At 43.1% G+C, this 24,719-nt stretch overlaps 9 protein-coding genes across 16 annotated transcripts in view; 6 read left to right on the top strand and 3 right to left on the bottom strand.

Moving 5' to 3' along the window:
- The window catches only part of LOC108088318 (protein phosphatase 1 regulatory subunit 16A), a 62,249-nt gene extending 54,571 nt beyond the window's left edge, over positions 1–7,678 (top strand). For 6 of the 7 annotated variants that reach the window (XM_043209119.1, XM_043209118.1, XM_043209117.1 and 3 more), the window contains 7 exons: positions 1,259–1,916; positions 2,554–3,253; positions 3,771–3,896; positions 3,964–4,039; positions 4,549–4,669; positions 4,735–5,243; positions 6,180–7,678. In XM_043209119.1, the coding sequence (XP_043065054.1) occupies positions 1,771–1,916; positions 2,554–3,253; positions 3,771–3,896; positions 3,964–4,039; positions 4,549–4,669; positions 4,735–5,243; positions 6,180–6,745 (2,244 nt within the window). In that variant the 5' untranslated portion in view covers positions 1,259–1,770 and the 3' untranslated portion in view covers positions 6,746–7,678. The remainder of the gene's footprint in view (positions 1–1,258; positions 1,917–2,553; positions 3,254–3,770; positions 3,897–3,963; positions 4,040–4,548; positions 4,670–4,734; positions 5,244–6,179) is intronic. The other variant, XM_043209123.1, reaches the window with a different exon arrangement.
- A 923-nt stretch (positions 7,679–8,601) lies between these two features.
- On the top strand, positions 8,602–9,179 carry LOC108088314. The gene is given in 4 exon segments (XM_017186050.2): positions 8,602–8,653; positions 8,656–8,745; positions 8,812–8,957; positions 9,012–9,179. Coding segments are annotated over 4 exon segments (432 nt in total). The 3' UTR covers positions 9,156–9,179.
- A 283-nt stretch (positions 9,180–9,462) lies between these two features.
- On the bottom strand, positions 9,463–13,957 carry LOC108088313 (caprin homolog). The gene is made up of 4 exons (XM_017186049.1): positions 13,498–13,957; positions 12,665–12,847; positions 12,441–12,607; positions 9,463–12,242 (listed from the first exon to the last, which is right to left on the bottom strand). The coding sequence occupies exons 1-4, from the start codon at positions 13,840–13,842 to the stop codon at positions 10,094–10,096; spliced, it is 2,844 nt and encodes a 947-aa protein (XP_017041538.1). The 5' UTR covers positions 13,843–13,957; the 3' UTR covers positions 9,463–10,093.
- A 249-nt stretch (positions 13,958–14,206) lies between these two features.
- Positions 14,207–16,246, bottom strand: LOC108088315 (gram-negative bacteria-binding protein 2). Its single transcript, XM_017186051.1, has 5 exons — positions 16,065–16,246; positions 15,346–15,778; positions 14,970–15,280; positions 14,858–14,914; positions 14,207–14,744 (listed from the first exon to the last, which is right to left on the bottom strand). Exons 1-5 carry the CDS (start codon positions 16,186–16,188, stop codon positions 14,287–14,289), a joined length of 1,383 nt encoding a protein of 460 aa, XP_017041540.1. The 5' UTR covers positions 16,189–16,246; the 3' UTR covers positions 14,207–14,286.
- A 596-nt stretch (positions 16,247–16,842) lies between these two features.
- On the top strand, positions 16,843–18,923 carry LOC108088343 (gram-negative bacteria-binding protein 1). Of its 2 annotated transcripts, XM_017186089.1 has the most exons (4): positions 16,843–17,142; positions 17,355–18,136; positions 18,187–18,567; positions 18,623–18,923. In XM_017186089.1, the coding sequence occupies exons 1-4, from the start codon at positions 17,025–17,027 to the stop codon at positions 18,818–18,820; spliced, it is 1,479 nt and encodes a 492-aa protein (XP_017041578.1). In that variant the 5' UTR covers positions 16,843–17,024; the 3' UTR covers positions 18,821–18,923. The 2 variants fall into 2 exon arrangements, with proteins under 2 accessions (XP_017041578.1, XP_017041579.1); XM_017186090.1 differs by lacking the exon at positions 18,623–18,923 and having other exon boundaries at positions 18,191–18,394.
- A 37-nt stretch (positions 18,924–18,960) lies between these two features.
- On the top strand, positions 18,961–20,580 carry LOC108088344 (gram-negative bacteria-binding protein 2-like). The gene is made up of 4 exons (XM_017186091.1): positions 18,961–19,078; positions 19,132–19,857; positions 19,936–20,243; positions 20,320–20,580. Exons 1-4 carry the CDS (start codon positions 18,961–18,963, stop codon positions 20,524–20,526), a joined length of 1,359 nt encoding a protein of 452 aa, XP_017041580.1. The 3' UTR covers positions 20,527–20,580.
- Positions 20,581–21,707: 1,127 nt separating this feature from the next.
- LOC108088259 (gram-negative bacteria-binding protein 2) lies at positions 21,708–22,526 on the top strand. The gene is made up of 3 exons (XM_017185977.2): positions 21,708–21,786; positions 21,880–22,214; positions 22,304–22,526. The coding sequence occupies exons 1-3, from the start codon at positions 21,708–21,710 to the stop codon at positions 22,499–22,501; spliced, it is 612 nt and encodes a 203-aa protein (XP_017041466.1). The 3' UTR covers positions 22,502–22,526.
- Positions 22,527–22,639: 113 nt separating this feature from the next.
- On the bottom strand, positions 22,640–23,489 carry LOC108088261 (SAGA-associated factor 11 homolog). Its single transcript, XM_017185979.1, has one exon. It carries the CDS (start codon positions 23,344–23,346, stop codon positions 22,756–22,758), a length of 591 nt encoding a protein of 196 aa, XP_017041468.1. The 5' UTR covers positions 23,347–23,489; the 3' UTR covers positions 22,640–22,755.
- Positions 23,490–23,710: 221 nt separating this feature from the next.
- LOC108088334 (TCF3 fusion partner homolog) lies at positions 23,711–24,698 on the top strand. Its single transcript, XM_017186076.2, has 2 exons — positions 23,711–23,870; positions 23,933–24,698. Exons 1-2 carry the CDS (start codon positions 23,770–23,772, stop codon positions 24,249–24,251), a joined length of 420 nt encoding a protein of 139 aa, XP_017041565.1. The 5' UTR covers positions 23,711–23,769; the 3' UTR covers positions 24,252–24,698.
- The last annotated feature ends 21 nt before the right edge of the window (positions 24,699–24,719 follow it).

Here is a 24,719-nt window from a genome sequence, read left to right as displayed (position 1 = left end):
AACTGTGGTTTAAGTTTCTGGATTAAATTTATGGCTTACGCTAAGCAAAAGTAATTGGCAAAATAAATAATCTGCGTACTTCATTTCAAACCCAATTTAAGAAAACATTACTTTGCAGAAAATCATAAGCATAGAAATACTTTTAAAGTCGTAACTACTCAGCTTTTTTGCCACTAACAAGAATATACAAATCTTTTAAGGTGCATAATCCGGAAGCCATTTTCTTCCTTTCGCCTTAAATGTTTTTGCTCTGAGAGCATAGTAAATTAGCAACCTAATGTCTTCTTGCTTTTTGCTCAGCCAACTCAGCATGGCTTTAAAAAGCTCAGAGTTTCTTCTTCGGAATTTTTGTTGCAAGTCCACTTAGTAATTCTTTTTGTTGACCGACCTGGGATAAGACACATCCACAGGATCAAGCTGGTTGCACATGAGATTGGGCGTGTGGCTTGAACCGAAAGTAAAGTAAACTCAGCTCGATGATGGCTCCTTGGCATGCAATTTCCACGAAGCAGTGGCTAATACTTATTCAAGGCATTGGCCCGGCTATCGATGACAGGTCGAGTGGAGTGCTGGGGAGCAGTGAGAAGGGGGCACCGGAGGGTTAAGGCGATCCAAGGACACATGCGTCATCAGCATTATCCCTACGCTTCAACGCACCCAAAATAACCATTACGAAGGAAATTTTCCCTTTGCTTCATGAAAGTTGAAATACTCTAGGGAAACGGCAAACTTTTGATTAAACTTCCCTTTTATTTAAAACATTAAAAGGATATGACATTGGAAATCGAAAATAAATGAAATGTTTGGTTAGGGCTCGCTTTAGTTTACAGAGTTGAACAGCAAACTAAACTTTTTTAGCTAACCAATCTCTTAAAACCTTAACATATAATTTAGTAATGTGAAGGAAACAAATTCAAAGCTTAAACGTGTAATCATTAATATAACAAATTTTAAAGTACACAAGTAATTTAGCTACCCCATTTTAAGTAGAGTAAAGCACACGCGTTCAAGTTCGAAAATAAAGTGGATGGGAATAATAGTTTGTGCTTCTTCAACTTTGGATCCATTAACACAATTGCCATGACCCCACTCTTTCAGGACTCATTTATCATGCTAAAACTTACCAGGCAGCCAGATTTAAGACATGAGCTTTTCAGTTTTGAGCAGCCGAGCGAAACTATTAAAAACCCAAAAACTCTGTGGAATATTGCATGTATTTTATTTCATTTTTTCCCTTTTTTGATTTTGCTCCTTGCAGAGTTTACAACGAAAAGTTGCGGCGGAGAGGGCTTCGGCAAATATCAACAGCTGGCAAAGCAAATCATAAGTAAACACAGAGGACAGGACCGGACAACCGCACAGGACGAAGGATAGACGTGGTAGTTGCCATGGGAGCAGCCTCGGGTGTTGACCAGGAGTGAAAGGATCCAGCAGCAGCAGGGGAAAGGCAGAAGGTAGCAACAGCTGCGGCAGCAATCCGAACAGCTGCAACATCTACGAGCAACGAGCAACGAGAGCAACAACGAGGGCAACAACAAACAACGCCAGAACAACACCCGCAATCAAATCAAATTCAAAGATGCAAATTACAATTTGCATACAAATGCATGCGGACCAGACGACATCAGGCGACATCATCACAAACTGCAACGAAAGCAACAAAGGCCCCGCAAATTGTTGTCAAACGCTATAAAATTGTTGAGAATAATTGCAGAGTCCACTGGCAAACATATCACTGAGCGGGTGTAAGGTTCCCATCCTCCAATCAACATGATCAAGGGCATTCTCATCCAGCGCAAGAGCCAGGAGGATGCCAGCTACACCAAGCAGCTCAAGATGGAGCACGCGGACCTCGTGGCCGAGATGCAGACCGTCGAGAGCCTGCCCACCCACGAGCGCCTCCAACTGGCCCGATTGTGAGTTGTATACTTTAAAGAACATTATTATTATTATTATTGTTATAATCAGAAGAGCTTAGAACAGACCTATGAATATGATATTGCAGTTTCAGGGATACTTGCTTACAAAAATTACTAAAATCGGTTTCAAGTATCAGTTCTTAGCAAACAGAAAACAAATTTTGTTTTAAAAATAATATTTGATTAAAATAAAAACACAAAATCAAAACGTCGTAAGGAGGAACAAACAGAGAATGCTCTATTTATTTTCATATGTATTATCCAATTTATCTTGTGTTATTAGTCCAATTTATTTAAGTGCTTTTTCGATAAGAGAAACTTAATGAGGATGGTAAATTTAGTAACATTAAAATATATCTTTAATTCTCCTCATGCTGGAAAATGTAATGATGAATATAAAGATATAATAATCCTTTCCTTGCAATCTCAACTCAAACTATCCATTTTAGTTTGGTAGCCTAACTTAGTCTAACATAACTGCCGATAAGCTGAATGCAAATATTTGTGAGTGTTGCTGAGCAAAGCTCCCTTTGTTTTCTTGTGGGCTCCTCCTTGCCTTCCGCTTTTGTGCTATCAAATTTCCGCAACTAATCCCCAAACTCTACCCAAATCCCTTCCCCTCCATTTGCAACAGACGTCGTGCCCAGCAGCTGAAGCTCTCCCGGCAGAAGGAGAAGGAGTGGGCCAAGCTGCAGCGGGCGAAGGGCAACGCGGCGAGCGGAACCGGAAACGGCCAGCTGGGCAACGGGCTGATGAACGGGAACGGAGACACCACGCACCACTTCCGGCACGCGAACGGATCGGGAACGGTGAGCGGGCGGCGGCACATATCCTTCGAGAACAGCGTGGTGCTCCTCGAGGCCGCCTCCCGCAACGACATGCCCGAGGTGGCGGCCCTCCTGCAGCACGGGATCACCCCGGATGCCGCCAACGAGGACGGACTGACCGCGATGCACCAGGCGTGCATCGACAACAACGTCGAGATGCTGCAGCTCCTTTTGGAGTACGGAGCGAATGTGGATGCCCAGGACAGCGACAAGTGGACGCCGCTCCATGCGGCCGCCACCTGTGGACACCTCGAGCTGGTGCGCATCCTCATCCGGCACGGCGCCAACCTGCTGGCCGTCAACACCGACGGCAACATGCCCTACGACCTCTGCGACGACGAGAACACGCTCGACTTCATCGAGGGCGAGATGGCCCAGCGGGGCGTCACCCAGGAGCTGATCGACGAGACGCGCTCCTCCACGGAGCGGATCATGCTCCGCGACCTCATGGAGCTGGCCCGCACCGGCGGCGACCTCGAGGAGCCGGACTACCAGTGCGCCACACCGGTGAGTTCAATTATTACAATTGCACATGACAAAAAAATTGTAGGACATACAAAATGTTTAACTTGCGTTCTAAATCTTTTCAAATGCAATCACAACATATTCAATTCACAAGTTTGCCATTTACTATCAAAGCGCTCATTCAATAAAAAATTATACAAAGTGTTTAAATGAAAAACAGAATTAAATATTCGAATTATAAACAAAAAAGCCAAAGCTTTAGATTAAAATTCAGAATCCAACAATTTTATAAGTTTTTATTAAATATATGTATGTTCATCTTAAATTGATTCTTGTTTACTTATAAAAATCCGTCATTTGCTCTGTGTAGTCAAGGTTAAAGAACAACTTTAATAAAATAATATCTGTTAAGTTAATATTACTTACTCGTTAAACTTATATAAACTCCATTTCGAGCTTAGATTAAAGTTTTTTTGAACATTTTAAATTTTATTACATTTTATAAACGACTCCTTAATTTGTCCCCATGAATAATTTGTAATTTATCCCAACTGTCCAGCTTCATATAGCCGCTGCGAATGGATATGTCCGCGTCGTGGAGTTTCTGCTGGAGCAGCATGTCAACGTGGATGCCATGGACAAGGATCTGTGGACTCCGGTTCATGCCGCCGCCTGCTGGGGACATGTAAGTGAAGCTGAATAAAGTAAAGGGTGAACGATGGAATAATCACCTTCATTGTTGTTCTCTTCAGCTGGAGGTGCTGGAAATGCTCGCCCAGTGTGGTGCTGATTTAAATGTTCGCAACAAGGACGACGAGACGCCCTCAGGTGAGAATATGCAAAGAGGTTGTGGCCCAAAAGCAATGGAAACCTTTGCGAGGCGAATCATCCATGAATATTAAATTGAGCCATAAATTGTTATTTGCGTTAACAAGGAGAACGTGTAAATCTTTTTGGATAGACACTTTTTCCTTTATGTAAAACTCGTTTTGGTGAGCAAAAGAAGGAAGGATTGCTAAAAGCTTTTGAAGCTTGATGGCTACTTGAATTTTAGAAAGGAGTTTCCCTAGTGGTAAAAATTTTAGGTAACATTTCTCTTGGCATAAACCAATATTACTATAAACAACTTTTGGCAAATTAATGAAATTGAATTACAAGATTTAAATAAACTTTTAGTATAAAATGTAATAAATTTATTTCTATAATTGTGCATTCAAGTGGATTAGATGCATATTATGCAGCATTTAGTATCCTTACCACATGGCTATAACGCGTTTATTTACAACTATTTACCTTATTTATTCTAAATGAAAAATCCCGTAACTTAATGTTCGCAGATATTTGCGAGGATCCCGAGATCAGGGAGCGCATCGAGCAGCTGAAGACGGAGCAGGAGAGCAAACGACTGGCTGAAGCGCAGCGGCGGCGCGTTCGACGCTCGCAGAGCAACAACACCAGGTAAGCATTCTTAAGAATCCATTAATAAAAAAAACATTAGCACCATAAGCACCTCAATTCCACAGAGCCCAATCAGTGCGACGGACCAGCTTGCGGGACAAAACGCTGACAACCAAAAAGGACGCCGTCGAGGAGACGCGGCTGCGTCTGCAGGCCCAGGAGGCGACCGACTCGGAGGCCCCCTCCTCGGGAGGAGATCCCCTCTCGAATGGCTACGGGTACGGGAACAACAACGGGGAGAAGCGACCCTCGACGGGCAGTTCGAATGGCCAACCACTGCCGCACTCCAAGTCCGCCGATGCGCTGGACAACGCCATGATGGCTTCCTCCGCCGCGCTGGCGGCCACCGCCACACATTCCTATCAGTCGCGTCGTCCGCCGGACGGGCGGGAAAACGACGAGCTGCTCCGCCTGAAGGCCGCCGGCGCCGCTGGCGACATGCAGCGGGCCACCTCGGCGGCGGCCGTCATCCTCACCGAGAAGGGAACGGCGGCCAGCGCCGAGGCCGTTCAGATCCAGTCGTCCAAGGAGGCTGCCAACGGGAAGATCAACGTCCAGGTCACCGTCCTCGTGGGTGAGTTTGCCAACACTTACTGGCCACGTGTCCGGATTGCTTCCGCTTCCGCTTCCCCCCTGCCACCCAGTCGCTCATCCGTGCCATCCGACCACCTCCAATCATTCCATTGCCCCATTGGCTCCCAAGGAGCGTCGACGTATCTCGGAGAGTCCTGCTTAAGCGCCATTCTGTCCCCGTGTCAATGTCAATGTTTAATGTTTATTTAACGACTCTACTAAAATGGAAATGAAAATACTTCCAACAAGCAAACACAGCTTACAGCATGGTTAGAACATCGAATGGGGTTTGCCCTGTGAATGGGAAGGATATTAGGGTAGAAATGTTTAAGGGGGATGTCTGACTGTATAGATTCAAAAAACTCAAGATTGAATTATATTTTATGTTGCTTTGAAATATTTTGCAAATATGTGAGTAGAAGATTGTAAAATTGTTGTCAAGCCATTTTTATTTATAATACTTCTTGAATATGACATCTTAAGGGGCAAAGTACCTATATGTTGTAAGCTTAATAATTTAATATGATTGAGTTTTATTTTTCTTTTATATTTATTTTTTTGGTTTTTTTTTTTTATTTTGCTTAAACTAATAACTATCCTAGTTAGGTTCCCAATGATTACATAGCATGGCTGCAATAACACACAGGGTATTTGCATGAAACATCCGCCACACATAACCGATCCCACCCAACTGGTTAAGGGGTATTTGCAAACTTAACTCTCAGAAAAAAAGAAAAGGACGAAAGTAAAATAACATTTGCTTGTTTCTGTTTCATTCTTTTTTGTTGTTGTTGTTGTGCCTCGTTTCGCCCGTTCTGTGTCGTCTGCCTGCCCGCATCATCATCGACAATAAAAAAAAAACAACAACTACACCACTGCCGCACCACCCTAAAAACAAACACACCCCACCGCCTTGCCAAAAACCATCAACATCCAGACACCAACAGCACGCACCACCATCAGCAACATCAACAGCAGCAGCACCAGCAGCAACTCCACCAGCAGCAACACGTGCTGCTGTTGCAGCAACATCAGCAGCAGCAACAGCAACTCCAGCAGCAGCAGCAGCAGCAACAGCAGCATGTTGCCTTGGATGGCTACAGTGCCACGTTGGCCAACTTGAAGAAGCAACGCTCGCTTTCACGCACCGCCAATGTCCTCAATAATTTCGAACTGTCATCCCAAACAACTAGCAATGCCCATCAAATTGCAGCTGCAACTGCAACCACAACTAATGGTTCTGTTTTAGGAGCCGGCGGCACTGGCAGCAGCACCACCACCACCAACAACAACAACAACAACCTTAGCACAAGCAACAACAACAACAACGGATCGGCACCGATCTCGACGCAACCGATGGGCCAAATGGGTCCGGGCAGCCTGCTATCCGACTTCGAGGGCTCCTCGCCGGCGGGCAGCTCGCTGAACAAGTTCAGCGGAATCACCGGGGACGTGGTCACCGACAGCACGAGTTCCAGTCGCCGGTGCTGCGTCCTGATGTAGAAACTAAACTAACCAACTAACCAACTAGAATCACAGGGTATTAAACCAACCTGATTTGCGATCAGAGGAATAGGCCATTATTCGAATGGCGTCGCGAAAGTGTCTTCTTTTAGATTAGCCGAATTCAGTGAGTGAATTGTTGAATGTTGACAACACAAATGCATGTTGGTTTAAGAGGGGGTTCAATTCTGTGAGCTCCCAGAACGGCTCAAAGTCGTTGCATTTTCCTAGCTGACACTACACACACACACAACCAATTATACGATAAAATTTATACAAATATACAACCATATGTATACATTTGAAAGATCATAAAAAGTATATTAAATAAATGTGAGCAGTTTACCTTAGTTGATACGTAAAACCCAAATCAAAACCATAAAAAACATCAAAAATATTTATATAGAAGTGCTAAGAACTTAACTTAATGATTTGCTTGGAGTGCATTGAAATTAGCTGTGGTTCAGTGTGTGAGTGTTGAAACCGAAACAGGCAAAGTATTATGCAACAAGTATGAAATATTTAACAAATAAACTATAGCGAAATTGTAGTTAAAACGTGACAGCAAAGTAAAGCAAAGCAATGAAATGCAAAGCAAAGCACTTAAGCAATTCCCCATATAAGTGTCTAAATGTTCGAAAAGAAAAGATGTTTATGCCAGACAGCATTAAGATTTGGCCCAGTTCGATCTGGATTTATTTTTCAGTAAATTACCTTGCTCTGCGCTATGAGAGTTGGGTTCTGTTGAGAAATGCAAGAAACTTTGTATTATTTACGTAGTAACTATGTTTGTATATATACACAATTCCAAATGATTTAGAGATAAAATACAAAAAACAACGCGCAATTAGCAGAAGAGACTTTATTCGATTTGAATGTCAAGGCATTAGCTGAACGTTTTGTAAAATAAACAAAAGAATTACAAAAAAAAAATAAAAATATAGTTTTTCTTTTGAGCTCGCGCCAAAATTAACAGCGCCACCTGTCGTGAAATTTAAATTTAATTTTTGACCGAAGTTGGCAGTTTTTGTTTTATTCAAAGTTGGCAGCTTTGAAAATCAGCTGTTTCAGTTTTTTGTTTATTTTTATACCCTTGCAGAGCAAAAGGGTATTATAATTTCAGTCAGAAGTTTGCAACGCAGTGAAGGAGACACCTCAGACCCCATAAAGTATATATATTCTTGATCAGCATCACGAGCAGAATCGAAATATGTATGTACGTCTGTCCGTCTGTCCGTCTGTCCGTCTGTCCGTCTGTCCGTTTCCGCGCAAACTAGTCTCTCAGTTTTAAAGCTATCGAGCTGAAACTTTCCCAAAAGTTGTGTAGTTGTTGCACGCAGTATATAAGTCGGAACGAGCCGGATCGGCCGACTATATCGGATAGCTCCAATACAAGAGAATGAAATAAAAAATTCTCACTCTGTTGTTTTTCATCAGATCGACTTGAATTCTTCAAGATGGCGTTTTCTAACTGTTATTGAATTTCGGATTAAATTTGATCAAAATCGGATAACTCTATCATATAGCTGCCATAGGAGAGATCGAAAATTATATATAGAATTAATGGAAATAAATTGATAACATCGTTGTTTTTCATCAGAAAAGTATGATTTTTGGAATATAGAGTGTTCTTACGACTCTTGAATTACGAGTTAAATTTGATCAAAATCGGACAACTATATCGTATAGCTCCCATATCTCTATAGTCAAAAAAATGGGAAATGAATAGAAAAATCGTCTTAGCTTCGATGTTGTCTAGCCTTTATGCGTTTTGTTCGACATATTTGATGACTGCAAGGGTATATAAGCTTCGGCTTGCCGAAGCTAGCTTCCTTTCTTGTTGAAATATAAAATTAATGGAGTCGCTAGCCAAATATCGTTATAGCTTAGTAGCTGGGTCTTTTGCTGCGGGGGAAGCTTTTTTGGTAAGCTCCCCAGCCACCTAAGCGCACTGAAATTACTGAATACGTCGGGAAGTACTTTAGGCTCCTCTTATTTAGGTAAGTTTGGAGTGGTTTTCTATTTGGAAAACAATGAGCTCGCAAATCGATGTACACTCCTTACAGAAATTGCATTATTCCGAGTCCCGCCATTGGTTCTTATGATAGTGTGCAATGTAAGCAACTTGCGTTGTTTTTTGAAGGCTCTCCAGATGACCGAACAAACTTTAACTTGCGTTGTTTTAACAGCCGCCTCCAATTATGTCTTATCGGTTGGGAACTCTTCGGAAATGTTTGCTAAATTATGACTAACATCCGTTCAATAGTTTATTTTAGGAGCACTTGTTTACCAGGAACCACTCACATCGTTATCTGGAATTGGAATTACACTAATTTTGGCTGGTCTATATTTCCTTTGCGATGCGGAATCGGTTGAATCTAAGAAAAAAGTACAAGAAAAGGACAAATAAAGATGAAAAAAGATTTTTATACCATCCAGGATTTTTTATCATAAACTATTGGGTTGGGTTGACAAAACTCGCGTACGCTAAGATATTTAAATGTATAGACATAGTTGACCCGTTCGCTTATTTAAAGAAAACGAGCTTTTTTATATACTTTTGTTTAATGTATGTACTTTTTTGCAAATACATAATTTTCATTTCATTTATAATGCACTGTTAGTGTGCACAATTCTTCATTCACGCAGTGGTAATTACAACTATTTTTTTCTTTTTTGTGTGTAAAAGTTTGGTAAAACAAAAAAAGATGTTGAAATGGGATAGAGCATGACAGTAAGAGCACAAACTATAAATATATTTATCATTCGTTTATATATATAGGTAATAGTAATTAATTTGTATAATTCAGAATCGTTATTTAATTGCTAAGACGTATAAATACTTTTTATTCTTTCTCTCGACATCTGTGTTATCGCATCAGCTTCAACGCAGCCAAACAGGGATATTGTGAATTCGGTCGGGAGAGACTAACCCGAGATGTTTTGCCAATATTTCATTAGTGGTTTTGCCGAAATCCTGTCCTGTCTGGGAGTTTTAGAAACCCTTAGAGCGTTTACTTTCCTGTATGTAGTTGTAAATCCTTTTGTTTCTAACAACTATTTTGTTTTATTATTAATACATTATCAAATAAACCAAAATCAAGGGAAATAATTATAAATTGTTTTCAAAAATGTGCATGTATCGGTTTGCTGCTGCTTCATTTTCGTTTCCCTAGTTGCGATATAAAGGATTCTTTTTGATAGATTTCCATTTCTTCTGGTTGAGAGTTTTATACGTAACGATAATTGTACGTCTACGTGGCCATTACTTGCATGTGGGTGATTGGTTTGTGTATGGTTTGCATGAATTGTATGTTCTTTTGTTTGCGATTAATACGTATTGTTTGCTCAGTTTTTATTCTCCAGTCCAAGAGGCAAGCGTTGCGACTGGTTTTGGCGGTTTACGTAGCCACCACCGCTTCCCTGGTTTCCCGATCCGCCACGCCCACGATCGCCCATGGGCCTGCCGCCTCCGTATGAACCATTAACATTCCTCTGCTGGTTGCCGCCTCGCTGGCCGCGATAGCTTCCACCGCCGGATGACTCGTAGCGCGACTCCTTGTTGTACGTGCCACCTCCGCCTCCTCCGTTCTGGTAGTAGCTGCTGGCACCGCTATTGCCCGACTCATTGTTGCGGAAGTACACGCCGCTGTTGCCCGAGTTGCGTCCGTTCGGGTTCGAGGAGTTGCCGTACTGACGCGAACGGTAGTTGCCTCTGTCGCCGCCGTTGCGCCTCTCATCGCCTCGTCCGCCTTGGTCGCGATCCCGGTTATCGCGGTCTCCGCCGCGTCGCTGGTAGTTGCCGGAGTTGCGACGTCCCTCGCCCTGCGAGTTGTTCCAGTGGTTGTTGCCCTCGTTGTCTGCATAACCACCATTACCGCCGCCAGCGCTGTGGTCCCTGGGAGTGGCCCACTCCTGCTTGTGGCTGGTGTTGCTGCTGCCGTTCGAGGCAGCGCTACTCATGGCGTTCATCTCCGAGCTCCACTTGGTGGGCTGTGCCTGCGGCGTGGCCTCGCCCTTCAGCACATTCGAGAGCGCAGCTGTGGCTGCAGCATTCGTATCGTTGTTGCGGGCATGCCACTCATTGTTCTCCACATCGCCACCAGCGCCCACACTCGACGACGTATTAACAGATGATGGCTCTTCCAGCAGCTGCTGCTGCTGCTGATGTTGCTGCTGCTGTTGTTGTTGCTGCTGTTGTTGTTGCTGTTTCAGCTGCTGTTGGATCTGCTGCTCATAGGTGACCACAGAGTTTTCGTACGTAAAAACTGAGGTCATATCGCCCGGCTGCATGCCAATTCCCTGAGGAGCTGGCTGCTGAGGCTGCTGGGTTGGCAGACGCGGCATAATCAGCATGGGCTGAGGCTGCTGCTGCGGTTGCTGCTGGCGTTGCTCGTGGATCAAAACCGGGGAGAAGAGCTGCTGCTGCGGAGGAGCCTGCTGCTGAGGCTTCGGCGGCTGCGACGGGAACGACTGGTTGGTGAAGGTCAGCGTTTTTATGGCCTGCGGTGGTTCTTCGACATGGTTCGGCTGCTGTGGCTGTTGCTCGAATACCAATCCCGGATTGGTCGGAGGAGGCTGGGCCAAAGCCTCAGGATTGTCCAGTTCGCTGTCCTGCAGAAAGTGGAAGCTTCCTGTGCCCAAGACCTCCGCCAAAGGACGACACTGCTGCATGAATTGTTGCTGCTGGGGCGTTGGTGCCTGCAGCCCAGGAGCCTGCGGATGCGGCGGCGGCTGCTTGAAGTAGTTCTGCTCCACGGCCCGCACGTTGGGAGCAAAATGAGCTGGATGTGGCTGCTGCTGTTGTGGCGGCGGAGCAGCAGCTCCTGTCTGCAAGGCATGGAGATTCACGGGGCTGCTCATCAGCTGGTGAGGATGCGGTGGCTGCTGTTGAGGCTGCTGGGGAGGCGGCGCCGGGGCGTACAGAACATGCACTGGAGTTGTTGTTCCTCCTGCCGGAGGAGCTGCCTGGTAAACCTGTGGCGGCTGCTGTTGCTGTTGTTGCACCACCAAGGTCTGCTGCTGATGTTCCAGGGAAGGAGCCCGCTGGTGCTGCTCCAGCAGATGATGTCCAGGACGCTCCTGCTGTTGTTGATGCTGTGGATGCTGCTCCAGTTCCGGCTGCCCACTTAGGTGCAACTTGTCCAGTCCTTCCTCCAGCGAATTACGAGCCGACGGCTCCGATGGCAGTTCCGCGTCGATTTCGCCAGAGCCGTCGATCAACAAGTCACCGCCCTCCCCATCGCCACTACCGGTGCCGCTATCCGTGCTATTGGCCACAGCGTTCTCGGCCAATGGCACCAGGTAGTACTTGTCCAAGTAGCCGCAGTCCTGGATCTGCTGGAAGAGGGCACGTATCTTCTCGAAAGTCGTCTCGCCAAAAGGCTTTGGACGCGCATTGATGGTCGAATAGAACAGTTCAGCTGATTTTTGGGCATAGGTTATGAAGCTAACATCATCAGCGGTCTCCGGTCGTCGGGTTTGAGTCTCCGAGCAGCTGAGAAAGTAAATATTTCACATTAAAAAACAGAGAACTAGAAAATATAACGGTTGAAGATTGTTTGATTGAGGTGGGTAAGTACTTTGTGTAAAGACTAACGGCTTCATCATCAATAATATAATAATGGTATTTTTAATATAATAGTCCCTCAAAAAGATCAATTATGTTTATGATCGTACAAAGTAGGCTACTTACAACTTCTCAAGCACATCCAGTTCGGTGCTGTCCAACTTTTTCGCTCCGTTCTCGCCGGCCAGGAAGTCGCTGCGCACTTGCTCGTCGTTGAAGCAGCTGAGCACGTTCTGGATGATCAGAACCTCTCGGATCTTATTCGTTTCAGCAATTGTCTTCACCAGGTTGTCCTTTGATTAGAATGTATACAATTAACAACTGTGAGGAGTAAAAATTAACAGACAAACCTTGCGCGCCTGCTTCTTTTGCTCCTTTTCGGCCTCCTTCGACTGCTGTTGGATATGTTTGGCCAGCTCGCGGGCAAACTCCAAATTGGCCAGGACTGCGTCGTATTTGGCCACGGCCGAGGCTTGATCGCCGCTCAGTTCCTTTCCGGTGCTCTGAATGGCGCGATAGGACTCGAGTTTGGTCTGTTTAAAAGAGTAAAATTTGTGGTTACAGATTTGTATTTTTCTGCCGCTGAAGCAACTAATTTTCTAATATTTATTTTATAGAATAATATCGTTTTTCCATTTTTAAACACTTTAGAAGCCTTTCTTCAATATTTTCAAACAAAACAATTCTTTTGTATACTTTACTATGTTGGATATAAAATGAAAAATAGCATTGTTAAATATTTTTCATACACTTTTAAAAATAAAACAAAAAAAAATTAAATGCATTTTCAAAGATTTAAAGCTGCAAACTAGTGTGCCATACCCATCCCTTTTTAGCTGTTAGTAACCGTTTTTAAAGTACAGAATTCTCAAACCCGGCTTAATAGAAACCCGAAAATAACAAATACAAGTCTGCAAAGGAAACAAAAAGTAAACCGCAATATTGTTGTTTTTTGACTACTTCTGACATGCCGGCCGCTTCAAGCGGTCCGGCAACTCCGTGCTCTAGAAAACATGGCGTCGCGAAAAATCTGCCAGCCCCGAAAAGTTCCAACAGCGCGGGGGGTTGCGGGGTGAGCGCAAAACGAAACAAAGCAACACGGAAAGAACGAAAATAAAAAATGGTGGGCCATGCTGTTAGGAAGGGACCCTTTCAGAATGTATTTCTGGGCTCCCCTACTGACCTTGCGCTTCTCCAGGTTCCGGATCTTGTGCTCGATGGTCACCAGCAGCTGCTTGAGCGGATTATACGGTTCTGGAGTGGCGGCCGCAGCGGCAGCCTTCAACTTGGCAGCGCTTCCATTGCTCGCATTGTTGTTGGCCAGATCCGTTTGGCTGCCATCCGGAGCACTCGAATTGCCGCTGTTGCTGGTGTTATTCTGGCCATTGGCGGCAGCAGCTCCTGCGATCCCCGATCCGCCCAGCGAAGTTATTGAGGAGCGCTTCTCCTTGCTAGCGTTGTTGTTGTTGGCAGCGGCGCTGGCGGCAGTTGCAGCGGTAGCAGTAGCGGAATTGGCAGCCGAAGGCATGGTGCGCCGTTGTGGTTCTTCCTGATTGCTCAACGACGTTTTTAGCTCGAAAAGGGGAATGATTTTCAAACGGCTGCTGCTGCGCTGTTTTCCAGTCCAAAAAACCAAAAAGTGTGATAGAGATGGGAGACATTTAAAAAAAGAAAAATACCCTAAAATGCCAATTCCTAAATTTGCCGGCAAAAGTATTTTTATACCCAGAATATAAGGGTTGCGATCTCCACTGTGTCTTAGCAGAAATTCATTTGAATATACCACCCTTATTTATTTTATTTTTCGTCCGTTGGCTTTTGTTATCACTTTGTCAACTTTGACTGTAGTTATTTTAATTAACGGCTAATTAAACGTAAGTTACCACAATAAATTATAAACAGCGAAACAAAATGTTTTATTTATTTTAAAAGGCTTTACAGTTGAAATCATTTCTTGTGACAGATTTGAACCCTACTCCGCATAAACTTTAACGTAGTCTACGATCATGGCGCTGTGCCTGCCCCAAGTCGGTTGCCAATTATGGCGGTTATCCCAAAAAGAGCGGGCCGCCCGCGGGTTTTTGTTTGTGTAGGGCTTCACATCGTTGGCCAACAGCGCATCATCGAAATTAATAAAGCCTCCCACTGTCACGCCAAAAATTATAAAGCACTTCTCGTCGAAAAACGTCAATCCATCGTATAGCTCTCCGTAAACCTCCTCATCAACCATTAGCGTAATCTTATCCTGCTGCCAGACCATTGTATAGTTGTGGAAATCATCGCCGTAGTGCGTCTTGCTTATTCGATCCTTGAGGAATTGAACGGCCCTTCTATTATGCCAAATAACACTTCCTCCATACAGATGATTTCCCGAGATATCATCTCCTTTTTTGGTGCGCAAAGCCGTGTTACCCCGGGCAAAAGCAATACCTGAAAATGGAATTCAGAATTAATTTAAATACATACATATCTCACTTAACATTAATTCATTTTGTACAGCACAATATTAACGGCTCATAAGTTTAATTTTTGCAAAAACTCACGCAGTTGGTTGGCATAGTGCGACTCCGCATAAGTGGACATGGGTTGGAGCATCAGATCTTGATAAAATAATGAAAATGTATCGTTTTATAAGGTATTTTAATAGGTACTCACAGGGAAACAGCCAATCGCCCTTGGGCAACTTGGCTCTCACCACGATTTTTCCGAATTTGAAACTAAAAGAGTTTCGGGTGTGAATTTGGGCGGAGAAAACTGGAGGCTTGATGCTATGGTAGCTGTGGGCAATATTGCACTCCTGATCCGTGTTTTCCACGGCGGTGCAGCGATCTCCCAGCTTGAAACCTCCTTCTTCAACCTCCCTGGCTACAATGGGAACGATGTGGAGCTCGCCTTCCTTTACAAATGAGTTGTTAGGAGCATTATCGAAGGCCACAAGCTCCTCCTCCTCCTGGTACAAGCGCTGCCTAGTTATTATAAGAAAGTTTAGTTATCGAATGATAATCCTCTGAACTTAAACCATTTCTAGTACCGGATATCGTGCTTCCAGGTCGTCGTGTTCAGTTGGGCGTCCGAAAAGTTGTCCTCGAAGATGAGTTCACCCTGGCAGGTGCGGCGACCATTGCTCAGGATCGTTTGGGCGGGCTTGCATCGTTTGGTTTCCTGTTTCGGAGCGAGGATTGCCTGACACTCCCCCTCTCCCGAGGGAAAACTGATGGTCCTCGAACTGGAGTCCTTGGTGGTCAGCAAGCGGGTGTTGATTATCACCCTGGTTTCGCTCTTCTCGAAGATCTCTTCATTGTACTGCACCAGCATGGATATCTGAAGCTTGTCGTTGTTCTGGAGACGCGACTTTTGCGTGGAGGTCCAGCTTCCGTTTACCGCCTCCGTTATGTAGTCCATAAAAGCAGGACACGCGTCGTCTATTTGGAGCATGTAAAACACTCGCTGAATGCCAGGTTCATCTGAAAACGAAAGGAGAGTTATACATACTAAGCTTTTATCTTTAAACTAAAAAAATGCTCAAAACCTTTTTTTTTTTTTGGTGAATACTACATTGGTCTGGAATTTATATTTATTTTACTTAATAAAATGAAAAAAAATTTAATAATAACTTTTTATTAATAATAATTATTGAATTTGTATTAAGCTCGTTTTGCTATTAAGATATTAGAGCTTTTTCATTATGAATAATTTTATGAAACAATTCTGGTGTCATAAAACAACCCGCAGAAATAAATTAAGCCTTACCTGGTATGGACACCTTGAATCCTTGGTCATCTAGCATTTCGAGATCAACGCCGGGCACTTTAAAACCCGAAATTTCGCAGCTTAAAATTAGCAACAAAAAGCATGGCAGAGTTTCCCAGCGCATGACGCAGTTTTAAGTTAAATGTACTAACTAGAACTCGATAAACGTTTTATTCTCAGAACCTGTGCGGTGGGACTGGTGCATCAGATAGAAAATCTTGATCTTGAAAGCTTGCCCCGGTTGAAGCTCCCCTTGATCACAGCTGCACTAAGATCAAAATGTTAGAAACACATCAAAAAATAGTTTGCCACAAAATGTTATTGAATTATCAATTTTTAAGAATTAATTTTTTTTAGCTATTAGCTGTTCAAAGTCGATTATTATTACAGTTTTTATATAGAATGTTTAAAATAAAACAACAATCATATTATCATCGCAACACTAATATTTATTGGTTATATCTTAAAGCAAAATATAAGGTGTTGTTAAAACTGCATCATTAGCAATGGTGTATAATAAAACAACAAGTCATACAATTTTGTTCAGGTATAAGGATAATTTAAAAGGTTTAAAAATATTTAAAATTTCATCAAAAGGGGATTAGAGCCATCTTAAGCCACCATTTTTAAAAGTGTAAAACGAGCTTTTGTTATCGCATCAGCTGTTAAAGCTTTGGATCAAAGGGGGATCACCGAGAGAACTGTCGTTAAAACTAAGGTTTCGGGGTCTATTGGCTGATTATAAAATGTCCAATTTCCAGAGAAGCCAGATCGCATACGGAGCTGATATGAATGCGAATTTACATACGCCGAATCGCGATTGTCCGGGCCAACTAAAAGTAAACAAATAATAATCGCCCAGCACCAGCGGCAGAAACCGGTCTTTCAGTGAGATAGAGACACAGGCTGAGTCAGACGCTTCGGATTCTGGGAGATTAGTGTGCAAGTCGAGGATTCAGAATGTCCGGATTGTGCATTGGATTGGTCCTGCTAATAGGATTTGGCTACGCTAATGCCTACAAGATTCCCACACCCACAGTGGAGCTGTTGGAAAATGGTTTTAGCGTTTCTATTCCAGGTAAGAAAGGGGTAAGCCTTTTCAAGCTTCCCATCCTTTTCTTCCGATCCCTTGTGTTTTCTGGCGTGCACATAACCAACAGTAGTGTGCTTCAGATGATAATTACATATAAACATTGTTATCTCTTCTTAATGAGGAACAAATATTTTTTTTATATTTAATTTGGAAGTGTTTTTAATGACTGCTTGTTATTTTGTTTGTAAATCTCATAGATGAGGAAGGCGTGAGAGTGGTGGCATTTAATGTGAATCGCAACCGGAATTTCACTTCCTTTATTACCGAGGGACAGTACAATGTGCGCTTAACAAAAGCCGAGAATGGCAAATGGACAAATAACTTCACTTCAGTGCCTTTAAGGGCCCAAGATGTTCTATACCTTTGGACGACTGTCCAGCACCAGAAGGCTGTTTACCAGGATCTTGCCCAACCCTTGACAGTGTGCAATTTAGGTGGAAACTACCGCCCGAGAGGCTGCTCCCCAAATGACGAGGATATTGCAGACAACAACCAACTGAATATCGAAGGAGGCAATACGGAGTCTTCAGATCCCTCCGTCTGCGTTCCCTCTGAGAGTCAGGTTTCGCCACAAATAGTCGCTCCCTTGTGTAAGGGTCAACTCATCTTCGACGAGAACTTCGATCAGCTAAATGATTCCCTGTGGATCCACGAGGTTCGCTTGCCCCTGGATTCAAAGGATGCAGAGTTCGTCTTGTATGATGGGAACGCCAAAGCTCAAGAGGGCAACCTTGAGATTGAGCCAATACTGTGGTCCAGTTATCGCCCGGACCTGTCCATATCCAATTCCCGGCTCGATCTCTCGGAACGCTGTACGGGAACCCACAACCGACACAAGGAGTGTGTTCTACACTCGACGGGAAGTGGGCCCAGTGGCATTATGCCGCCAATTGTGGCACCCCGTGTGAGCACCAAGGAAACATTTGCCTTCCAATACGGACGGATTGAGATTCGGGCCAAGCTGCCGAAGGGGGATTGGGTAAGTCACTTTAATACAACCGCGTCCTGAAGTAAGTCTTGAGTCACCAGATAGTGCCCCTCCTGCTGCTGGAACCCCTCACTGAGTGGTACGGACAATCGGGCTACGAGTCCGGACAGCTGCGAGTGGCCCTGGCCAGAGGCAACTCCGTGCTAAGGATGCCCCGCGGAAAGCTCGTGGATGGAAGATCCCTGTACGGCGGACCCGTACTCTCCACGGATGCCCATCAGCGGGAGGACTTGTGGCTGAGCAAGCGAAAGATCTCCCACTTTGGCGATGACTTTCACACCTACAGCTTGGACTGGAGCAGCAACAGACTCCAGTTCTCGGTGGATGGACAGGTCTATGGGGAGTTGCTGAACGGCTTTACGGAGTTGGACGAGAATCCCAGGTGGAAACAGGGCGGTCTGATGGCCCCATTCGACAGGATGGTGAGTAGTTATAGCGATTGAGAAACCACATTTGTTTAACCAAATCTACCCTCAGTTCTACATATCTTTGGGTCTATCTGTGGGGGGCTTTGGCGACTTCGTGGACAATCTGCGCACCGCCTCATATGAAAAGCCCTGGAGAAACTACCATCCCCAGGCGAAACTTCAGTTCCACCAGGCCCAAGAGCAGTGGCTGCCTACTTGGAAGCAGCCCTCTCTAAAGATCGATTACATACGTGTATTTGCAAACTGATAATCCGTATAATTGTACATGGTAAAATATAATTACATACAAGTGTAGAAGCCAGGCGGAATCTTATCTCGAATAAAGCTCGCAGAGGAATTCAGAAAACTCACTTTATTCAGTGTTTTCCCGTATACGAATAGATGAAGATGAAATTATTACTGTCATTATTGCCGTGCCTGGTTGTTGGCTTGGAATCTTCTCAAGTGGCCCGGCTTTTAGTAAATTCGACCGAGAACGATCCTTGGATATGGGTATCGCACCCAGGTGAGAGAAAACCACTTTGGCGGTTAAAACAAATTGATTCAGCAAACTTTTAGAGGACGATCGCATTAGATCGGTTTTCTTCTACACTGAGTTCGAAGGAGGAAAGTGTCCCGCATACGATTACAAGTTCGACACCGATCTCGTTCATCCCTGGGCTATAAGGGAGTACCTCAACGATACTCTGAGGATTTCCACCATCACAGAGACCAATGTTAACGAGACCGTGCTTGAAAGCTACAGGATTAAGTCTTTAGGCAGCAAAGTTCTGGTGGAGCCTACGAGCCGAGTTTTTACCGTATCCCAAAACCCATCTGAGTGCGAGAAACTTCGTAGATCTATGAAGTACTGCCTGCCCACGATTTCTTACCACAATGAGCAGCCGATTAACTGCAGTGGACGTATAATATTCACTGAGAAATTTGGAAATAAGGAGAACCCGTTCAAGAATTGGAGACATGTTGTGCAATCTCAATTACTGGAACCGGATTACGAGGGTGTGGCGTTTGTGAATCGTCAAGCTAACTCGTTTGTCGAAAACAACATGTTGCACCTGAAGGTCACCAAATCAAACTACGGGTCGAAGAATCCATTCTATCTGCAGAACTGCACTTATAGGGACACCGATTCAAACCAGAGATGCGGCGAAAAGAATTACAGGCCCCAGTTCAGGAAGTTCTTTCCGCCCTTTGATTCGGCTAAGCTGCAGTCAAAGGACACATTTAAGTATTGCAGAATCGACATTGAGGCCAAAATGCCCATAGGGAACCTTCTTTTTCCAGGTAAAACACTTTTACCTTATTCCTGGCATTAGTAGCTTTCCTATGAAAGATTTTTTTAAATTATATCAAACTTTAAAGGACTGACGCTGACATCGATCGATCAGGATGCCATTCGAATTGCCATTGTTCGGGGTAATAAGAACCTAAGTGACTTTGCTAGCAACGAAATCGGAGGGTCTTCACTCTTTGCCGGAGCAATTCTCATAGAAGGTAAAGGTCGGCCCTATGAAGTGGAGGAATTTTCCAGTAGAAGCGATCACTTCGGAAATGATTTTCATACCTACACGGCTATTTGGAAGGAACGGAGTATAATCTTTAAGGTAGATGGGCGCACCTTTGCTCAAATAAAAAACGAAACAGTCGTTAAAAGTCTGAGTCAAATAGAAGTAAGTATCCCTTTGGTATATCAGCCACTTTTCTCTAATATGAATGTGATATTTTTTTAAAACCTAAACTAATCAGCGTCGCATTGAACTATTTTTAACTGTTGGAGGAGAGTACAATTTTCCGGACAATCGCATTCCAACAAACTTTAAAAGCTATCGTAATTTTGACACTGGCTTATCCTTTAAAATAAAGGACGCTGTTAAAAAGGGTACGAACTGGGAGCAAGCTGAGATGATAATTAAAAACATTAATGTTTTTTCCACTGATGAGTACGAAGACTAAATTTAAAGCATATATATAAACTATAAAATATAATAAATACAAAGTTAAACATCAGAATTACCATACTGTATGTTTATATTAATCTCAAACTGTGCTTTATGAGTCTTATTTTTTGAAAAATGATAAAAATTGTTCTATCTCAAAAACCACTAATAAAAATTTACAAAAAATGTTAACCGCCTGCATCTAAATAAGTTATTTAGTAGAAAGTGAAAACCAAAGCATTCTTTTGTTTGCAGATCAGACTTTACAGCGGTCTTTATTTTTTTACAAGTGAACAATAATTGATTATGTATGTACATATGTATTTTAATCAGAGAATGCAATAACCCCACGTTATCAAATCGGCTTCTTGACTGGAGTCTTTATTAAATTATTTAAATCTAGTAAGTCAGTCTTAAAATAACTGCCATGAGGAGAAAGTGCGTTTTACTGGTAAATCTCGTTTATCTAATAGCAGCCTTGAATATACCACATCCAGTGGTAAATGTTGACGACAAAACGGTTTTCATTAAGTTGCCCGGAAAATTGAGAGAAATAGAGTCGGTTTTCTTTCAAGCGGAACTATTTGGAGATGAGTGCGTTAACAATGCATATTCATTTAAAAACCAAGGTCCCTGGGCAGTGAAATTGGAGTTACAAAACACTATAGAGCCCGATTCCAAGCTAAGAGTTCATGTCGTAGTAGAAGAAAGGGAAAACATAACAATTCAGACATCAGTTTATGAGATTAACAAAAATGGATCAGGTATTTTGATAAATGAGACTGGATTGGAGACGAATATCGACTTGAAAGATCTGGAAAAATGCAAGCATGTTAAGATCTACAAAGTAGAAACTTTATCAGAGACTTCTTATAAAAGCGGATTCTCGAGCGGCGATTTACTCTTCGAGGACAATTTTGATGACAATAAAAACATTACGGATAATTGGAAGCATGAGGTTAGATATCAAAATACTGGCGGAAAGAATCAGGAGTTTGTGGCCTTTGTGGCGGACCCAAGTAACTCGTACATAACCAACAACAAACTGCATATCAATATTACCAAAGAAGAGAAAGAAAAGACCCTTCATGGTTGCACCAGCAAAAAGTGGGTCTAGAAAGGCAAAAGGAATGTGGGACGGGCTCAAAAAGAAAGAGGCGAGAGCCATGGGTCTCCAAGACCTTCAGATCCGCCAATATGCACACCGATTTCACCTTTAAATATGGTCGAGTGGAGGTCAGAGTTCAAATGCCCAGAGGGGATTGGTTATTCCCAAGTGAGTGCTTAAAATATCAGTATCTACTATTTATCATATAAAAACATTTTTTGTTTGTGGTAAATGCATAAAGTTTCTCTTTTGTTGTTTAAGATATTCTCCTTGTTCCGAAAATCGACAAGTCTCAAGATGATTTCGTTGATCATATTCGATTGTACGTGAGGGGCAATACAATTTTGCAGGACAAACAACAATGCTCGTTAGACGGAACTTCTCTATTCGGAAGTATAGTGCTGTGGGACAAAACCGGAGTTGAGCCAAATCCAGTCGAGCACATGACCATCAGGAATGAAGTATTTTACTATGCGGATGGCTTTCACGACTACACAATAATCTGGCAGCCAGATAAAATTGTATTCGAGGTCGATGGAGAATTTTTCGGGGCCATTACAAATGCAACACTCCTTGAACCCTTTAATAAGCATGAGGTGAGTACAATTGTAAGCTTTTTGTAAAAGCATGATTTAATTGCATATTTTTTGGTATTGCTTATTTTAATATTCCTGTTTTATTTTAGTGTCGTCTAGTCCTGGGCTTAACTGCTGGTGGAAATGTTAATTTTAATGATGATGTCCTGGAGATGAAACACAAACCCTTTTCAAACACCCATCCTAAAGCAGAAAAACAATTTGAAGAAATGTCTAGAAACGCGATTTGGACCCCATTAGTGGTCGATCACATTCGTGTTTATGCAATTGGAAAGACTGCAAAATAAACATTCGTGTGTTCGGGAGAAATATTTTAGCTTATTAAACTTCTTTCCTTCTTCTTTTGCTTTCCTTTTAAATTGTGGAAAAGGTCTTAATTCGTAGAAAGAAAAATAGCTAATAAAATATAGAAAACACAAATTTAGTTTAGGTCGCATTTTGCATTTCTTGGTCAAGCATTTTTATCAGAAAGCATCCTTTACTCGTTGTAAATGTCCTGTTCTATGGCAAAGACCAATCTGATGAAGATTTTTATTACATGCTAAAAGGTTTTGCCATTGTTCTTTTTGGAACCATTGTTCCGGGAGTTCTGGTTAGATTTCTTTCGGCGCTTGTCGGACGACCAGTCCACGTCGTCCTCGTCGTCGGTGCCCCCGGCGTTTCCGGCGGAGTGAAGGTGGGCGGATGTGGCACCTTCTTTGGTGGCTAGGCGGCGGGACGCGATTCGCGACGATATTCTGCCCATGCCCATGCACTTTTCCAGGTGCGGAGCGAAGCGGGCGGCGGCCACCAGGCGATCACAGTTGGGACAAGTGCAATCCATCGGCTTCTTGGCCGTCGAAATGCCGAATATGTCCAGATTGGGCATCTCGCAGATGCGGTAGCTCGAGTCCTCTGGCACTCCATCCAAGGCGGCCAGGTTGCCCGATTTGCGCAGGTGGTGTGTCTCGATGAAGATCCCAGCCACGGCGTCGTCGAGCAGCGTTTGGTACAGGTAGTTTGCAGCCTCGTCTAGATTCTTCGGCTCCTTGATCAGCTCCCGGAAGTTGTTTACTATTGCAGTACTGGTTGTGGGAACTTGATTTCCCGATCCTTGGGCACCTGGCGTTGTCGGCATGTTGGCTGCAGACATAATAGTTGGTGCAAACACTTTGTTTATTTGCTGTTCTGTTACTTCTTGTCTGTTTTGGAAGAATTTCTTGGCATGCCGGTTGTTGTTGGTGAAGCAAGTTGTTAATTTGTTTATTCGGCTGATTGCAGAACTGTGGGGTTGCCAGACGGTAGCTGGAAAACATCTGAAAGAACTAGTTCCAATCAACGAGCAAATTTTTCAGTATATTAAGGTCATTGACTAATATAATTTTAAACTTTTTTAATATTTTTATGTTACGTAGATTTAATAGAAAAATATCCGTTAGGAACATGAGTTGTACAAGTGAACTGGTTCTCTTTCAAATTAACGACACCTCCAATCTGGTATGAAAACTGACCCACCTGGTCACACTGAATGGCTTGCAACCCGTAAACAAATTAAGAAATAATTTCTTTAAAAAAAATGCTTCTAAATAAGAAGGCACTTATGTACAAACAGCTAGTGGAAAAGCTCTACGATAAATGTCAGAGGATTCAGGCGGAAAATGAGCGCTGTGTGATGAGGTAAGCAGCAACATTAGTGCAATATAAAAAGTAAACAAACATGTGCACAACTCATCTTCCAGGGTAAACGGAATCAAAAAGATAGTGAGACGACGCAATCGCGATGTGGAGCTGTTGAAAAAGAGACTGGACAAGCACGGAGACAATTGGCGCTCAGTTCCCATGGTGGCCCAGCATCCAAAGGGAAAAACAGAGCAGAAGCGTCGAGGACCCAAACCCAAGAACAAGCAGTCGGCGGATGGAACAAGTGCACCCGGATCTACACCTGGACCCAATCCTCCAGCGGCACGCAAGCCCCGCAAGCAACGTGCCAAGCAGCAGTTGACCAATTTCCAGCCCACCATCCCGCCTCAGCACTCCCAACCCCAACCGGGGACCTAAAATATAACTTTTTCTGACACTATTTTAAGAACTAAAGCTATTACAGAACCGTATTTAAAAAAAAACTAATTTCACTTTTCAACTGTTCTGTCAGCTAAAACTCGGACAATTTAAATTTTGCTATAACTATTTTTGTTCACAGATTTAAGAATTCATCAAATAAGTGTTTTTTTTCATATGTTCGAAAGATAGCATCTTCTTTCTCAAGAAACATGGTTAATTGTAATCTGTCTTAACTTACATAATTGTTTTTGGATAAAGTCAAACCTTTGAAGAAGTACAAATCATTTAATTTAGGAACAAACTGATATCGAGTCTGAAACCATTTAAATGACATTGTTAAGCTATTGTAAGCCTTTATTAGCCTTTAATTTTTAATTGCTTTCGTAATTTAATGAAGGAAACAAAGATGTAATCAAAAATGAAAAAAAGTAGTTTATAAGACAACTGATTTGAAAACCTTTTAAG

Source organism: Drosophila ficusphila, unplaced genomic scaffold (assembly GCF_018152265.1).
Source record: "Drosophila ficusphila isolate 14025-0441.05 unplaced genomic scaffold, ASM1815226v1 contig_106, whole genome shotgun sequence".
Classification (NCBI taxonomy): domain Eukaryota; kingdom Metazoa; phylum Arthropoda; class Insecta; order Diptera; family Drosophilidae; genus Drosophila; species Drosophila ficusphila.
The sequence above is the reverse complement of the archived record's forward strand: the minus strand, read 5'-3'. Positions and strand labels throughout refer to the sequence as shown.

Bases quoted from the DNA above. Each gene is read 5' to 3' on its own strand.
- LOC108088259 (XM_017185977.2), top strand. From the start codon at position 21,708: ATGCACACCGATTTCACCTTTAAATATGGTCGAGTGGAGGTCAGAGTT. The intron at 21,787-21,879 runs GTGAGTGCTTAA...TTGTTGTTTAAG, and splicing joins AGGGGATTGGTTATTCCCAA to ATATTCTCCTTGTTCCGAAA. The intron at 22,215-22,303 runs GTGAGTACAATT...GTTTTATTTTAG, and splicing joins AACCCTTTAATAAGCATGAG to TGTCGTCTAGTCCTGGGCTT.
- LOC108088315 (XM_017186051.1), bottom strand. From the start codon at position 16,188: ATGCGCTGGGAAACTCTGCCATGCTTTTTGTTGCTAATTTTAAGCTGC. The intron at 14,915-14,969 runs GTGAGTACCTAT...TATTTTATCAAG, and splicing joins GGGCGATTGGCTGTTTCCCT to ATCTGATGCTCCAACCCATG. The intron at 14,745-14,857 runs GTGAGTTTTTGC...TTCCATTTTCAG, and splicing joins GCACTATGCCAACCAACTGC to GTATTGCTTTTGCCCGGGGT.
- LOC108088344 (XM_017186091.1), top strand. From the start codon at position 18,961: ATGAAATTATTACTGTCATTATTGCCGTGCCTGGTTGTTGGCTTGGAA. The intron at 19,079-19,131 runs GTGAGAGAAAAC...GCAAACTTTTAG, and splicing joins GATATGGGTATCGCACCCAG to AGGACGATCGCATTAGATCG. The intron at 19,858-19,935 runs GTAAAACACTTT...CAAACTTTAAAG, and splicing joins AGGGAACCTTCTTTTTCCAG to GACTGACGCTGACATCGATC.
- LOC108088261 (XM_017185979.1), bottom strand. From the start codon at position 23,346: ATGTCTGCAGCCAACATGCCGACAACGCCAGGTGCCCAAGGATCGGGA.
- LOC108088343 (XM_017186089.1), top strand. From the start codon at position 17,025: ATGTCCGGATTGTGCATTGGATTGGTCCTGCTAATAGGATTTGGCTAC. The intron at 17,143-17,354 runs GTAAGAAAGGGG...TAAATCTCATAG, and splicing joins TTTTAGCGTTTCTATTCCAG to ATGAGGAAGGCGTGAGAGTG. The intron at 18,568-18,622 runs GTGAGTAGTTAT...ATCTACCCTCAG, and splicing joins TGGCCCCATTCGACAGGATG to TTCTACATATCTTTGGGTCT.
- LOC108088313 (XM_017186049.1), bottom strand. From the start codon at position 13,842: ATGCCTTCGGCTGCCAATTCCGCTACTGCTACCGCTGCAACTGCCGCC. The intron at 12,848-13,497 runs GTCAGTAGGGGA...TCTTTTAAACAG, and splicing joins GGAACCTGGAGAAGCGCAAG to ACCAAACTCGAGTCCTATCG. The intron at 12,608-12,664 runs GTTTGTCTGTTA...TTCTAATCAAAG, and splicing joins AAAAGAAGCAGGCGCGCAAG to GACAACCTGGTGAAGACAAT.
- LOC108088334 (XM_017186076.2), top strand. From the start codon at position 23,770: ATGCTTCTAAATAAGAAGGCACTTATGTACAAACAGCTAGTGGAAAAG. The intron at 23,871-23,932 runs GTAAGCAGCAAC...CTCATCTTCCAG, and splicing joins AATGAGCGCTGTGTGATGAG to GGTAAACGGAATCAAAAAGA.